Source organism: Pteropus alecto, unplaced genomic scaffold (genome assembly GCF_000325575.1).
Source record: "Pteropus alecto unplaced genomic scaffold, ASM32557v1 scaffold7, whole genome shotgun sequence".
NCBI classification, from domain to species: domain Eukaryota; kingdom Metazoa; phylum Chordata; class Mammalia; order Chiroptera; family Pteropodidae; genus Pteropus; species Pteropus alecto.
This window is the reverse complement of record NW_006494614.1, coordinates 63,323,943-63,340,480: the sequence shown is the minus strand read 5'-3', so window position 1 is coordinate 63,340,480 and position 16,538 is coordinate 63,323,943. Positions and strand designations below refer to the sequence as shown.

General features: G+C 45.6%; 1 protein-coding gene across 4 annotated transcripts in view; it reads right to left on the bottom strand.

Annotated features, from left to right (window-relative positions):
• Positions 1-16,538, bottom strand: part of ACSF3 (acyl-CoA synthetase family member 3) — a 56,195-nt gene that overhangs the window by 31,762 nt on the left and 7,895 nt on the right. For all 4 annotated transcript variants that reach the window (XM_025042736.1, XM_015600648.2, XM_006926766.3 and 1 more), the window contains 3 exons: positions 9,772-9,926; positions 7,915-8,063; positions 1,321-1,439 (listed from right to left, as the gene is read on the bottom strand). In XM_025042736.1, the coding sequence (XP_024898504.1) occupies positions 1,321-1,439; positions 7,915-8,063; positions 9,772-9,926 (423 nt within the window). The remainder of the gene's footprint in view (positions 1-1,320; positions 1,440-7,914; positions 8,064-9,771; positions 9,927-16,538) is intronic.

Genomic DNA, 16,538 nt, shown 5'->3' with positions numbered 1-16,538 from the left:
ACTGTGGCTGAAGGCTCTGGACGGACCAATGGGGCAGAGGCGAGAGCCCAGGCAGAGGGTTGTCAGGGAGTGACAGCAATGGCTCAGGACCCTAAGAGTGCCACGGAAACTGCCCATAGGCTGTGAAGGAGCAAGGCCGTGTCTGGAGGTTGTCACATCTGGGGAAGAGAGCCTGAGAGAGTGACAACCCAGCGAGGGCTGCAGGCGGGCCTCTACGTGGGTACATTCTGTGTGCCTAAGGGCCCACCAGGTAAGAGGTTTTCTTAGGTAAAGAGAATACCTACTTCTTGATGTCATTCTGAAAATTTTCATAATATTACACTTAAAAGTATCCAATTTCCACCTATTTCCTTACACGAAAACATTCAACAACAATCTCCTCAGTCCTCCCATTTTAGATGTGAAAACTGTGTCCCACAGGGCAAGTCCTGTCCTCAGTCTCTCCTTGCACAGGTGAGATGCAGAACTGGGAGTCTGACTGGGCCAGTGATGCTCATGAAGAAGGAAAAGGTAGAATGAGGACTCAATATTTTCATTTTTGAAACCTCAGGGTAACAAAAACCAATCGCATGTGATGTCTAGTATGGATATTAGCTACAGAGAAAATAATTTCCTTTTAAATCAAAATTCCATTTCCCACTAATCTCTAAACCTTTCCGGGACTCCCCTTCATTTAGGATCAGCGCTTTTGTAGCTATTAAAATCTTCACTGAACTAAAACAAATAAGACAATGTTCCTTTCTTCTTCTTTTTCACCCTTGCCAATTTTAGAACATAGAAATTAAGAGAGGAACCAATGATCTCAGTAGAAGTGGGTAACCTTAATTCTCTGGGGCCCTGTGAACTGCCCGAAGGCCTTCAGTAAGGCTGCTGCAGCAGCTACACCTGCCCTGGCAGTCTGTGTCGGCGTCCGCTCTGAGTGGGTGCTAGGGTCCTACCAACATAGAATTTTTAACCATGTCTCAACTACAACGATCTGTTTTAACTTGGACTGTCCTTAGCCAAGGCTGTCATGACTCAACTCAAAGCAATCCCAGTGGATGGATCCCAGGGAGGGGTCAGGCAGAGTGCTAGGGGTCAGGGCACAGCTGGGCCTCAGTTGTCCTCTTACACTGTCCACATGGTGGGCAATGCCTGGAAACACTAGTGGACGCCCATGGCAAATGCCAGCTAGCATCTCCATCATCCAGGAGGGCTGTCCCTGTGCAGTGGCGACTCCATCTCCAAAGCAGAGAGATCTTCAACCTTTGTGACTGGCCTGCTGGGTGGTCATGATCGTGCAATGCCCATGTGCTGCCAGCTGAGAGCAGAATGACTCACCTTAGTGTCCTTCTCATTTCCTTCCGCATGGAGGATGTAGGAGCAACCCTCCTTCTGAGGGCTTGGATTTTCTGAGACAATGCGCACCTCAACGCCTGGCAGCGGGATGCCCACAGAACCTGCAGGGAAAGGAGAAACATGAGAAAGGAGATGGGTCAGAGGCATTCCGAAGGAGAAGACCGCATGCCTGAGGTGCTCAGATCCCACCTGGATGTCACGCACAGAGGGGAGAAGACCCGAGAACCAAGAGCACGGGGCCCCACCCTGCTTCAGCAGCAGCAGCAGCAGCAGCAGCAGCAGCAGCAGCAGCAGCAGCAGGCACCGCCAGTACTCGCAGCTGCCAACAGGGGGTGAGGCCTAGCTCCGAATGCTCCAGAGCACCTTCATTCACCTCGGGAAGGCCTGCCGGCACCCAGGGCAGGATGCTGGGATGGCTTCCACTTGTACTCCAGCACCTCACTGAGCAGTAAAGAACATAGAAATACTCCTGTACAGAGAAGGTCCCAAGGGGCACCGATGCCAGAAGTTAGGAGGTGAGCAGGGATCCTCATGGCAGGGGGAAAACATATCACTGGCATTCTGGCTCATTTATTAGCTCGTATGGTTTATTCAGTGTCTACATCCCAACCAAAGCCTGTAGCATGGTGGGCCAGCTTACAATCAAACTTTGAACCTACACAGGTAGGCAGGTGACGAGGATGTGCCCCACAGCCACTGTAATGAACGACTAAGGTGGGACAGAGATTCTAACACCAAACACTCAGCATCAGTGAGAATTCACTTCAAAGTCTCAGGCCCTTTGTTTTAATAGCTGGACTCAACGAGGATCTGTTAGGGGATAAACGTCCCAGGGAGCCAGGTCAGCAAACTCTCTGCAATCCACTCAGTGTCCTCCATGCAGATATTTCACACGGCCTGTTACATCAGTCTCATTTTACTACAACAGTGCTCTGTTGTCCTCCTCGACCTGTCTTCTGTGCCTCAGGTCTTGGTGGGGTACAGCCTGGGCCCTATAACCCTGAGCTCTCTGCTGTTTCATGTTCTGGAGGTCTCGCTCCTCAACTCTGGTCTGAAATGCATCCCTGTCCTGTGGGAAGCAGAGACACCAGCATTCTCCTATCTCTTCTTCTTTCTTCTCCTTCCTCCTTCTCCTTCTCCTTCTTCCTCTTCCTCCTCCTCCTCCTCCTCTTCTTCTCCTTCTTCTCTCCTTCTCCTCCTCCTCCTTCTTTTTTTGCTTCCAAAGATTTTTCAAATTAAAGTGAAATCCATATAAGATACAATTGATCATTATAAAGTGGCAATTCAGTGGCATCTGCCACATTCATGGTGTTACGCAATCATCATCACCATCTAGTTCCAGAACTTTTCATTACCCCAGAAGGAAGCCTGTACCTAGCAGCAGCCACTTTGTACCCCCACCCCACTCCCATCCCCCTGCACCGCATTACTGATCTGATTTCTGTCTCTGTGGATTTGCCTGCTCTGGACATTTCATATAAAAGGAATAATCCCCCCATCTCTTCTTTGAGGCACATCTACATAGGTACCAGGACACTCAAGACTCTTGATAACCTGGCAGCAGGGGCATTTCATTTGCAGTGTGGAGACAAGACATAGAGACCAGAGAGGAGGACTAGCCTGTGAATGTGGAAGTGGGTCCAAGCCTAGACCTTCCTGACCTCAAAGGCCATGCTTTTCCTGCTGCATGGCTCAGCCTGACCCTGGGTACAGTGAAGACCAGCTGCCACTTTGCAGATACTAAGTTCAGTTTCCAGTTGATCTCAAGGTCATCATCTTTTCTAGACTAAATGACTCCTTTCTTTGTGGATCTCTCTTTTCAGTGACAAGTTTAACTCCTGTCATCTACACTACTCTTCTCTGGACTTAATGGTCTGATAAGGACTAACAGACACACTGGCAGAGTGACAAGCCGGGGCCACAGCCCTGACTGCTGGGATGCTCGCCCAAGCCAGGGGTCCGAGGTCTCCAGATACTCCCAATTGCTCATGTTTCATGGTGAAAGCTTCAGTAGGCTAACCTTGGTTTTAGCCCTTAGTGATTAGTATGTGTGTAAACCCCACAAAACAAACAGTTCAAGGGAGGAATTGGGCAGATAATGTGCAGAAAAGAAAGGCCGCATGTGAGAGGCAGGGCTGAGGCTACGCAGGAGGATGCTCAGACAGGCCACACTGACCTGGTGCCCTTGGCACTGCTGCAGACCCTGTGGAGCTTACAACACTCCCGTAATCTGTATCAATAAGATGTTTCTTGCTGCTTGAACAAGGGTGATGTAGTGCTGGGCAGGGTGATTAGCCTGAATAACGAGAAAACAGCAAATACTGGAAATTGATTTATTACCCTCTGAGACTGGTCAGATATGATTTCTTCAAGTACCTGCCAGAGATAAAGAGTTCCATGAACACACCTTAAGCAATCAGGCAGAATGTGATTATTTCATCAGCAGGCACTTCATCAACTTAAGTACAGAATCTTAAGCAGGACCAACCACCTCACTCAGAAATAAAAGCCAACTTGCTCCTTGTTCCCTTTCTTCCGAGAGGCCCATCTTGGTGGCATGACGCCTGCTCAGGCCTTACAGAGGCCTCTCAGACAGCAATGCCTCCTCAAGTGTAAGCCCTGCGCTTGTCTCCCCAACAGGAAGAAAACAGAGGCTCCATCCAGGTCCTGGGACCACAAAGAGATGCGTGTGGACAAGGAGGCCTCAGGCAGGGGAGGCACATAGCTATTGCAGGGAGCACATGTGGAGAAAGTTAAGGACCTGGTCTGACAAACTGCCCCTCACCTTCAGTAGGTCACTTTAGTGATGCCAGTAACAACTGGTGTTAACCACAACTTCTGTCTGACTTGACTACAAATCAGACGTTCCCACAACCCCTTCCTTTTTTTTTGTTCACAGAATCCAGGAAAAACAGTTTACTTACTAGAAGACCAGTTGTCATAAAGGATACAATCTCTGAATGGCCAGATGGAAGAGTATCTAGGGCAGGTATGGGGGAAGGGGCTTCGAGCTTCCATGCTCTCCAGGCGAGCCACCCTCCCAGCACCTCCATGTATTCACCAGAATTTCAATTATGCAGGCACGACTGATTAAACCATTGACCACTGGTGATTAATTCAACCTCCAGCCTCTTTTCCTTCCCAGGTGGTTGGGATGGGGCTGAATTTCAACCTTCCAATCACCTGGTTGGTTCCCCTGACAACCAGCCCCCATCCTTAGGAGTCTTCCAAAAGTCATCGCATTAACACAAACTCAGGTGTGGTTGAAACAGGCTTGTTATAAATAAATAAAGACACTTAGGACCTAGGAAATTCCAAGAGTTTTAGGAGGTCTGTGCCAGGAATAAGGACAAAGACCAAATATATATTTCTCATCAGAAAAGAGATACATGGTCTTCCTCTTTGAATGCAAAAAGGCCAGCCTCCCCATCCACCACCCTCTGCCTGCCTCCTTTCAATCCACTCATTTCTCTTTTGAATATTTTTTTTTAATAAGGAGGAAACTACCCCTCCACACACACTCTTCCTGCTCCTCTCTGTTCAGTAAGGCCTCTTCTCTCCTCTCAAAGTGAAAGTTACAAACCGTTAAGCTCTATAATGAAAGTGCTGACCGAATATTAATTAATCATGGCATCACAAACACAACAATAGAGTTAAACTGTCAAGGCAGAGACAATGACTTCAGTTTCACAGCCCTGTTGATTCATTAAAGTGAAGTCCACACAGGGAAGAGACTGAAGCCAGGGGTGGGGCAGCCACAGAGCCCCGCAAACACTCCACCCCACCCCCATGCTGGCCCTGGCAGAACAGGCTCAATTGGCAGCAGCCACCCCCTAGCACCATGCTGACATCCCACTCTCCTAGCACCACGTGGACCGTGCCACCCACCTAGCACCATGTGGATAGTGCCCCTGCTTAGCACCACGTGGACAGTGCCGCCCTCCCAGCGTCCATCCGGGCAGCAGTGCTGGCCACAGTCAGAAGGGGCATGTCATTCTTCCGCCTCTCTAAAACAGTTGTCAGCTCTTTCCAGATAACTTTAATTGGCCTGCAGTTCCGTCCAGCATCTGGGGAGCGAGGCCGCTCTGCAGCTGGTCCCGAGAGAATGGAAACAGGCCAATAAGGTCCTGGAGCTCCTGTCAATGATCCACGGAGTCCCACTGCAGGAGCCATTAGCGCCTCTGATCTCAACCACCAATTAGAGTGTCATTAGGCCCAGCAGCACTCAGCCATGAATTATTCATCTCCCTTCACGGTACCCACATGGGACACAGGGAATGAACGATGGGATCAGACCCAGAGCTTAACACTCGGCAAACATCCACCCTCACGCAGTGAGTCCCTCCTTTGAGGGTGACCTTGCCCTTCCATGCTCCCGTCAGGTTTTGAGAGCCTTTAAATGAATCCTAGTGGTAGTTAGGCGACCACAGGAGCATCGTTTAGAGGCTGTGCAGGCACCAGAAAGGGGCCTCCAGAAACAACCCCCGCGCTGGGAGCAGGTGTAGGAAGGTCAGGAGGAGCAGCATGGCTGTGTCCTGAGTGTGAAGGGGACACAGGCTGGGGCTCCAACATGAGTCCACAGCCTCTGGCTGAAACAAGCCCCAGCCCAGGAAGAGAGGTGCAGAGATCTAAAGAAAACCTCCTCAACCTGATTTTTCAAGAAATGTATTTTAGGGATTTTCATGTAGCACACTTGAATTTAATATTGAGGGTTACTTTATTCACTTTTTTTTCCCAAACCAAAGAACTAGCAGTGCACTTGACTGTTAGAGGCTTGCTTTATAGATGAGAAACCATCATGGATATTTAATACCAGTTTTTAGAAGAGTAACTACACCCAGTTTACTTTCTAATGTTCCACGCATGGTCTTTGAGGCCTGAGTAAGAGCTGTAGCCATAATTTAAGATTCAAAAATTTCTGCCCAATAAACAAGTCTTGAGGTTCCACATCAGAGGGAACTGGAGAAGGCCAGGACAGTTGGGAACCTTCTTGGTGTATCTCTGTCCAGGGTGGCTGCTTTCCTGGCTCCCTACACCATCTGAGGGTGAATCCCCAGCTGGGCCTTTGAGCCTCCGACTTGCAACTTGCCTGCAGACAATCCCCAAGTCTCCTTCCTACGGATGGTCCCTACATCACCCTTTGCTCTCTCCATCCCGTTCTGGCTCCTGGTCTTGGCTTCTCAACCTTGTATTTGCTCTTGTAATAAAGGCTCGGAAGGTTTCCTGTCCTCCCCGCCCCCTTTTCTTCCTTAGACTGGGCTGTCTACTGTGCCACTGTGCCCTAGCAAAGTGGGCATCCCTATCTAATGGTGTGAATGTCTGCTCGGTCATATACTCGCTCTGTGGCCTTGGGCAGGTTACATGATTTTTTGAAGCCTCAGTCCTTGTCTGTCAGTTGGTAAGGTCATCCTTATATCAGGGGCTGTTCTGGAGACAGTTGGGCAGCTTCTTAGAAAGCGGAGCACAGACCTACCTTCTAACCTAGCAATCCCACTCCGAGGGATTTACCCATGAGAAACAAAGACAATGCTCACATGAATCTCTGCACACCACGTTTACAACAGCTCTGCTGGTAACCATCCAGAACTAGACATAACCCAGTATCCTTCGGCTGGTGAACAGTTTAACAAACAGTGGCCATGAATCTTATGTGGCAATGTAAAGGGACATGTGACGACACAGAGAAGTCTCAGATTTATCCTAAGTAAGAGAAACCAGATCCAAAAGGTTGTGTAAACACAAGTAAGTGCCTACCTGGCTGTGGGGAGGAGGTGCTGACTATGCAATCTGAGGCAATTCAACCCTTCTATATCTTGGGTGTGATGGTAGCTACACGACTACTCACAGAACTGAACATGAGAAGGGTGAATTTCACTGTATATACAAGATAAACAGATCTACAGCTAAAATTATAGATGTAGGATTATTTTACTTTTACTTCTAATGAGACATCGCTTGTGTTTTGGACACACTGGAGGTGACTTCTCGTGAGAACAAGGAGAAGGCTGAGAACAGACAGAACACATTCCCATCTTGGGCCTTTTCTCTGCTTGTTAAGGACCCAGGATGTGAAGGTCTGTTTAAGTGAAAGTCGGAGTGGAACATCTTAGAGGAGGCTGGACAGGAAGACCAAAGGACAAAAACCCGTCTAGAGCAGTGGGTCATCCAGATGCATGTAGGTCACTGAGCACAGGTGGTGGATACTCTCACCCCCTCCCCCCACACCTGCTGTCTCTCCTGACACTGGCCTTGAATGGCTCAGGGAACCTGGGAGGGGGGCTCTTGCCAGTGGCCGACTTGGTCTGGATATAAGCAGCACCCACGCTAGGAGGTAGTCTGCCAAGCACAGGGATTCTGGTAGTTCCCCTTCTTCTCACCTGTCTCTCCAGGTCACCCGAGAAGGACACTGGTATAAAGAACGCCTTCTGTCCTGTCCTTAACTGACCATTTGGGAGAAAAGTGAGTGTCCAAAGGGAATAGGCGATTCTCCAGGCCCGGTGGGGCGGCATCCTCTATACACTGGCCCACCTGAGGGGTACAGAGGGAGAGTCCACAGCTGGTGGGCACTGTGCATACCTGGCAGGCGAGCTGCTGCGGTCAGGGGGTTAGACAAGGCCATGCCGGTCTCCGTCATCCCATACCTCTCCAGCAGGATGTGGCCTGTGATGTTCTTCCACTTCTCCAGCACAGGTAGGGGCAAGGCGGCCGATCCCGAAACCATCAACCTACCCAGCAAACCAGAGGTGACCTTAGCTTTTGAGATGACACCATTCTTCAGTACAATAAAAAACAAGGCAGAGCATTCTTCATTCAATATCACTATTTTAAAATTCATGATAAAACTATAGTTGGGGCTAAAATTTAACTTTGTTCTTTGAAAAGAATTTGTTGGGTAGATTTTAAAATATAAATAGGTCTTCAAAAGGATGAGCAATCAAAGTAAAAGAAGAAAATAATCTTAGGATCTTTGGTGGCATTCTTTGCAAATAATTAATATGCCGTTCACAAATAACCCTAAATAACAACAACAATAAGATGATTATGACAGAATTTAGTTCATGGATAAAATGCTACCAGGTCAGAGGAGTAGGTGAGGCAAGCGAGAGGAGACAGTTCACGGCTGAGGGATGTATGCACTACCTTGTGCTAATGGGCTCATGAAGGTGACAGTGACATTTATAAAACATCTGAGAGCTCCACAATGCTCTGGCATATACTGTGTCACTTAAGCATTATGTGTAGAAAGGAAGAGATTTTTGGTTCTAGTTCAAGCAGAAGTAATGACCACTGCGCTTCCTCACAAGTGTGTACAACTCACAAGGACATGAGCCCAAACTGGTCAGGTCTTGGGGTCTCTGTCACCCCAGAAATCACCCTGGTTTCCTCTCATATCATTTCTGCCCTGGGTTCTGTAGGAATCGGTAGAAAGTGCTCCTAAGCCCATGTTCATATTGGTGGCTGAGCATCGGACACTTCCATCAGCAGCTGCCCAACCCCACAGTTCCCCGTGAGAGGGTGGGCCGGCAGCCGATGGGCAGCTGGCAATCTCAGACTGGGGTTGTAGTTCCACCAAAAGAAGAGGAACAGAGGAGTGGTGGGAGCGAAATCATAATAATATCAAATATTTGTCTTGGCTAATTCAGAATTCTCTCTGGGAAACAAAGGTGCCCTTCCTGTGTTCTTAAGGACTAAGAATCGGATGCACGGAGTGGCACGAAGTCCACGGGGATATGCACACAAATACATTCAGAATTTAAAATTCTTGTTTGTCTAGCAGCTCACTCACTGAGGTGTTAAAAGGTTGTGCTCGCCACAGACATAGCTTGTGTCTCTGTGGTGATGTGCGTCTTTTGGGCCTGTGAAACTCACCACGCTGCTCACTTAGGTGTGCGCTCTAAGGGTCACACTTCAATAACAAACGGGGAGAGGAGCGTATCACGTCCACAGTTCTTAAGAGTAAAGAGCACACTTCACGTCACTGAAGGACCCCAAAGACTCTGGCGTACCTCTGTCAAGAGGGATGTGATGGGGCCCCCAGCAGGGAGGACTCCAAGAGCCGCAGACTATGCTGGAGAGAAATGATACAGAGGGGGTGGGGGCACATAGATGGGGGGTCAGAAAGGACGGAAATGAGACGGTCAGTTCACTGTCCTCACCCCCATCTTTCAGACTCTGCCGCAAGACGGATAGAGAAAAACAGATAGAATATAGAGATATACATGCAGATCGCTCTACAGAGGGATAGGCTAGAGATACAGATACAGAGTACATGCAGATATGTAGAGACTGTAGATATAAATACGTACATATATATTTTAAAGGAAATGGAAAACACTGCTTCCTAATACTTAGCAGAACTGATTTATTAGAAGTAAGTTATATTTGTGGATCTTTAAGACTTTCTGGATGGGAAGATGGAGTATTTTCATTTACCTGATCTTTTCTTTACAAACTGCACGTACGAAATCCTGGACATGAGGCTGGGTAAAATGCTTGTCATAATAATCCATCAACTTGCTGTATATTGTAGGCACTGCCATAAATACATTAACCTGTGGAGTTTCAGAACTTAAGAACTTTTCCCAAACCTAAAAAGAAAGAAAAAAACATAGTAAAAAAGATCAGAAAGCATGCACACACGCACGTGCATGGATGCCTCTGTTCCAGGAACAGTGTTCCTAATGGAGGCTTCTCCTTTTCTGAAGTGTTAAAGGGTCCATAAGTGGCTCCCACCTAAAAAGGCATCTCGCTTTTATATGGTGACGACGTCTCTGGCCATTCCCGTGGAAGTCGCTCTGTGCTGGAGGACATTCGTGTCTGGCCCTAGGCATGACCTGCGAGGAGGAAGAAGGTCCAGAGAGAAGGGCAGGTACAAGGTTCCAGCCTCAGATCTGCTGTCAGGAGAGATGCGGCACCTCAGACTCCTCCGAGTGGCCATTGGTGAGTCTGAGAGTCAGCACAGTGACTGGCCCTGAGGGGCAAGCGACAGATGGTAAACAGACGACATTTTCTCTTCTATTGAAAAAAGCCAAGTGAATTTTGTATTTCACTCCATGACAGATGCTTTTTGTTTTAATATAAAGATGCTTCAAGTTTCTTACCAGTTAAAGTGCTTGTGTGTTATCCCTACTCTTCAAAAAAAAAAAAAAAACAAAAAAAAATCTGGTGTATTATGCTCATTTTGAGGTTCTCGTCAAGGCAGCGGTGTATACGCCCATGGTCAGGAAAGAGAGCACAGAACCCATGGCACTGGGTGCCCAGGACACTGTATGCAGACAGAGCTTGCACCTAAGTCATTTGAAACTTTGGATAAACAGATACCAATGCTGCAGTCCAGCCCCGACCAATCTTAATTCCTAATTGGAGGGTAGTAATTACTTCCTCACCGTAGCTGCCAGACAGAGGAAAGGATGCCTTTCTGGGGAAAAATAATATCATTCTTTTAAAGACAATGACTGGCATCTCCCTCCCTCCCCCAAAGTACAAAGCATGTAAGAAAAGAGAAAAATGTGAACCATGATTAACAGGAAAAAAACGTCAACAGAAGCAGACTCTCAGAAGATCCAGATGTTGGAATTTTCCGACAAGGAATTTAAAATAATTACAATAAGTGCTAAGGAATTTAGAAGAAAGATGAACAAAATGAGGGAAAATCAAAGATTTCATCCGAGGAGTGGAACTGCAAAAAGGACCACTCTAATACTGGAAAATATATTATCTGCAATTAAGATAATATATTGGATAGACTTAACTGATTAGACGCAGCAGAAAAAAGATAAAAGTGAAAAATGAGTCAGCGAAAATAATCTAAACTGAAGTATAGACAGGGAAGAAAAAGGAAAAGAATAGAGTGTGAGTGACATGTGGGCCACATGAAATAATCTAACATGCTATAATTGTAGTCCTGGAAAAGGAAAAGAGAAAAGAGCTAAATAAGTCAAGAGATAATCCATGTCCGTGGATTGGAAAACTCGATATTGTTAAGATGGCAACTCTCCGCCAACTGAGCTATGGCTTCAATGCATTCCTCCCCACAAACCCCAGCAAGCACTGTTTTGCAGAAATTGACAAGCTGACCTTATGATTTACATGGAAAAGCAAAGGACCCAGAGGAGCCAAGACTTCCTTTCCCAGAGTGAAAAAGAAGAAAGAATAAAGGTGAAGGATACATCTCCTACTCCAAAACCTACTCTAAAGCAACAGGATCAACGCAGTGTGGGACACAGAGATCAACAGAACAGATGAGGGTCCAGAAATAAACCAATACATTGCTGGTCAAGTGATTTTTGACAAAGGGGCCAAGTCACTTCGATGGGAGAAAGAATAATCTTTTTTAACAAACTACTGAGACGACTGAAATCCACATGCAAGAAGATTAATTTTAGACCTTGACTTTACCATACACAAAAATTAACCCAAAGTGGATCAGAGACCTAAATGTATGAGCTAAAACTACAGAACTTCTAGGAAAAACAAGAGAAAATCTTCATGATCTTTGGTTAAATAAATTTTCTTAGATATGACACCAAAGCATGATCTTGAAATTTGAAAATTTATAAAATGGATTTCATCAAAATTATATACATGTGTGTTTCAAAAGATGCCATTAAGAAAATGAAAAGACAAGCCAAACCAGGCGAAAATATTTGCAAACCATATATCTGATAAAGAAGTTGTGTCCAGAATCTATAACAAACCCTTACAACTAACAATAAGAAGACAAATAACCTAGTTTAAAATAGGCCAAAGATCTGAATAGACAGTTCACCAAAGAGGTTGCAAGTAAAATCGTGAAAAAATGTTCAACATCATTAGTCCTTAGGGAAATGCAAAAACATCAACAACAACAACAACAACAACAACAAACCCACGAGATACTTCGTTTCCACTATAATGACTATAGCAACAATTCACAAATCCAGTAAAAAAGTGTTGGCGAGGATGTGGAGAAACTATACCCCTCAAACACTGCTGGCAGGAATGTAAAAATACAGCACTTTAGAAAGCTGTTTGGCAGTTTTTTAAAAACATTCGACATAAACTTACCACACAACCCAACAACTCTATTTCTACACATCTACTAAGGTAAATGAAAACATGTCCACATGTCTGTATGCAAGTGTTCACAGCACCAATATTCTTAATAGACAAAAACTGGAAGTGATCCAAATGCCCATCAAATGGTAAATGGATGAACAAAATGTGGGACAGACGTACGTGGGATGCTATCCAGGAACAAAAGGAACAAACTACTGATACACATGGTACAATATGGATGAAACTCAAACATGCCATACAGAATGAAAGAAGCCAGACACAAAACACTACATATTATACGATTCTATTTATATGCAAGGTCCAGAAAAGGAAAATTCTAGAGACAGAAGGCAGACAGGGACTGGGTGTGGGAATAGGGATTGAGATAACGTCTGCACGACTCTTTAAATTTACTAAAAATCACTGAATCATTTATAATAGGTGAATTTTATGGCATGTGAATTACATGCATGACCCTGTGACAGAGTAATTTTACCCGTTTGCTCTAAAGAAATATAAGAGTTCATGTAGAAAAAAACTTACATGAGAATGTTCCCAACAGCTTCATTCATAAAGCCTAACATGGGAACAACCAAAATGTCCATCAACGGGAGAATGGATGAACAACAGTGGGCTACTTGGTGATAAAACAGAACTAACCACTGACACATGTAACATGGATAAATCTCAAAAATATTATGATCAGAGAAAGAGGTGAGACACAAAAGAGTACACATGCTATGGTTCCACTATATGCAAAGTTCAAGAGCAGGTAAATGAATTTAAAGCGATAAAAATCAGAAGAGGTGGCCTCCTCTAGAAGGGTGACTGGAAGGAGGCATGAGAAACTTTTGGCATGTGGGAATGTTTTATAGCCCCACCAAAGAGTACATGACACAGGTGTATTCATCAGAACATACTAAACCACACACTTAAATCTGTGCATTGCACTTCATGGGCACTATACTCCAATAAAAAGAAATTAAAACATACCCACCCGAGTGGCTAAAACTGACAAAACTGACAATACTATGTGTGGGTAGCACGTGGAGTAACTGGAGCGCTCACACACTGCTGGTGGGAGTAGAAAACATGCAACTACTTTGGAGAACCCTTTGCTGTTGGACCAAAATTAAATACACTTCCAGCCCAGCTGGTATCTAGCACAGTACGCAGAGATCTAAAAGAAATATCTACAGAAAGATCTGTATGAGAATGATTATAGGAGCTTTATTCATAATATACCCAAACTAGAAACAATCCAATGTCCTTCAATAGCAGAATGGATAAACTGTGGCCTTTTATATAACACAATACAACACGGCAATACAAAAACAAAACAACAACAACAACAACAAATTACAATCGATGCAATGGAAGAATAAAGCTTAAAATAGTATGATAAACTAAAAAACACAAAAGAACACATACTGTTGAATCCACTTACACAAAGAACACATAAAACTAATCTACAGTGACAGAAACCAGACTGGTGCTACCTCTGAGTGTGTGGGGATGTGGGGTACTGACAAGAAAGGGTATGAGAGAACATTTTGGGGCTAAATGTTCTCTGTCTTTACTGATGGTAACTATTACACAGATGTATTCATAGGTATAAATGCATTAGCTGCATACTTAATTTACATGCATTGACTATAAGTCATACCTGCATGTAAAATAAAAAAATCCATGACAACATTTCCATATTTTACAAACCACACCAAATTAACGGCTCTAGGTAGTAAGCATCAGTGAGTGCTGACATCACAAAGTGAGAGACAACCAGGCATATGTGCCCCTGCTGGAGGAACATGGATAGCATCTCTGAAGTCTCCTTCCCACCAAAGCAAAACAAAAACCTTGAATCTTATCATGCCCCGAGATCTAATTACCAATTTCCAGCAAATACAGGGTATAGGGACACACATTAAATAACACCACAAGCATGCAATCCACAAAAACAGACTGTGGGAAAGTCTACAGGACATACAGCCTAATTTCTTAAACAAAAAATGCAAAGAAAAGACCAAGAGGACCTGCACATGAAGCAACACAAGCAACATATCAACTAAGCTCAAGGCAGGGACATTATTCAGATCTCATTCAAACAAACTTAAGAAACGAGGGGACACTGACAGTGACGGCACTGGCGGTAATATGCAATATTAAGGGATTCTTGCTCATTACCTCATTGTGATGACCGTGCTGTTGCTAACTTTAAGAAAAAGCATCCGTACCTTTTAGAGATGCTAAAATGATATGATATCTGGGATTCATTTGAAAATAATCCTGAGGTAGGGGATGTTTCTAGATGAAACAAGAGTGGCTCTGAATTCATAATTGCTAACGCTGGGCAATGGCTCATGGGTATTCATTTCTCTTAATGTTCTGAAACATTACATAATTTAAAAAGTTTTAAGATTACGATGAAAAGAGGAGCTAGATTTGGGTTATCCCTCTAAGGGCCCTTAAAATTCATATTCTATAATTCTTTACAGGCAAAGAAGTGACCTAATATTATTTATGAGAAATATATTAACAACTCATTTTAAACCAATCCATATTTGGAATAACTGAGAGAGTTCATTTTTATTAACGCCATTTTAATTTCCCTGTTGCTGAGTAGCTAGGAAATCAAGGTGTACAGAAATGAGAAGTAGAGATAAAAAATGTGGACATAGGGTTCCCTTTCCCACAATTACACTTCTTCCTATGCTGAGTAGAGAGGAAATAAACTTAATGGCTCAGAATCACTGCACACTAAGCAGTGGGCCGGCAGAGAGAATGAAGTGCTGGAAATCCAGGCGTGCGTGAATCCGTGGGGACAAATCCACTGACAGGCCACCTAACTGCCCCAGGAGGGGCTATGACCTTGACCAAGCCCATCAGCTTCTCTCTGTCTTCTCACAACACAATATTAATTTGTACTAAATCCCTCAGGTCCCTTCCAAGCTCTAAAATGCAAATATGCTGGATACTGTGTGGCATCCTACTTCCCACTGGCTTGTAAAGAAATATGGGTCGGTGCCACCCTGTCACCAGGGAAGGTGTGGGTCCTAGGAGGAGCATGGCTGAGTAGATATACTGGATAACACTCGGGCTTCCTGGGAGCGCCAATATCCTGACCTGATATGGCTGAGGAGGCATAGCCTTGACCCCACCCCCACCCCGATCTCCTCGCCCACTGCAGCATTTACAGCTGAGTGGCTTCAGTTTGGCTGACCTGTGTGCAGACCCCACCACTACCCAGTCCTGACAACACCCTCACCTTAGCCTGGCCTTTATTTCACTCACAAAGGACTTGCTTGCCTGTTACCATGAGCACTTGGAAAAGAGGACACAAAACGGTGGAAATTTAAACTGTATATGACCCAGGTGTGCCCTGGCACAACAGGAGGGAGGATAGGCTATGTGGGCCATCTATCCACACTGGGGACCTCTGGTCCCAGCCAGGCCCCCTCCACTGGCTGAACAAGTAGTCCCCACCCAGGCTTCCCACAGGAGGCTGAAGGAAGGATGGAGCACACAGTCAGCCAAATGAAGGATGTTAACTGGTCTACGGTAATCTATGCAGATATGTGACCCCAGCACAGAGAGACATCTGCCGGAGAACAGCCCCCAGCTGAGGAGGCCGCGTCACTCTTGGATTCACCCACATCAGCAAAGGGGGCAGCTGTTGTCCTGAAGCATATATTTAAAACAGCAGCATGCCTCCTCCAGGTTGTTCCAACACTTCCATACCTTAGAAATCATAGCTCTGAGGGATCCCGCCTAGGCCTTGCACTTCACTAGTGAAAACTCTTCTACCTGCTCTGATGTGAGCTGTCAGAGCAAGACCAGACAGCAGTTCCCAAATCAGGCTGCAGGTAACAGGGTTCCCAGCATGTCAACACAAAAGTGAGCACCAGCCGCACAGTCCTGCCCTGATTTATGTGCCCTGCTGCTGGATCCCGAGGAAGCTGGCCAGAGCAAAGTCATCTGAGACAAGAAATCGATCGAGACTCTGGACAGCTCATCAACAGCCAGACTTCGTTCTGCAGAGGTGACGTTGGGCAGTTTGCCCATCCATCTTCCCTCCCGTCCTCCAAGTCACTGTCACCTCATCAGTCAGCCTTGCAGGATGTGACAGCCTGTCACCCCGCTGTTAGCATGCATTTTGTTCA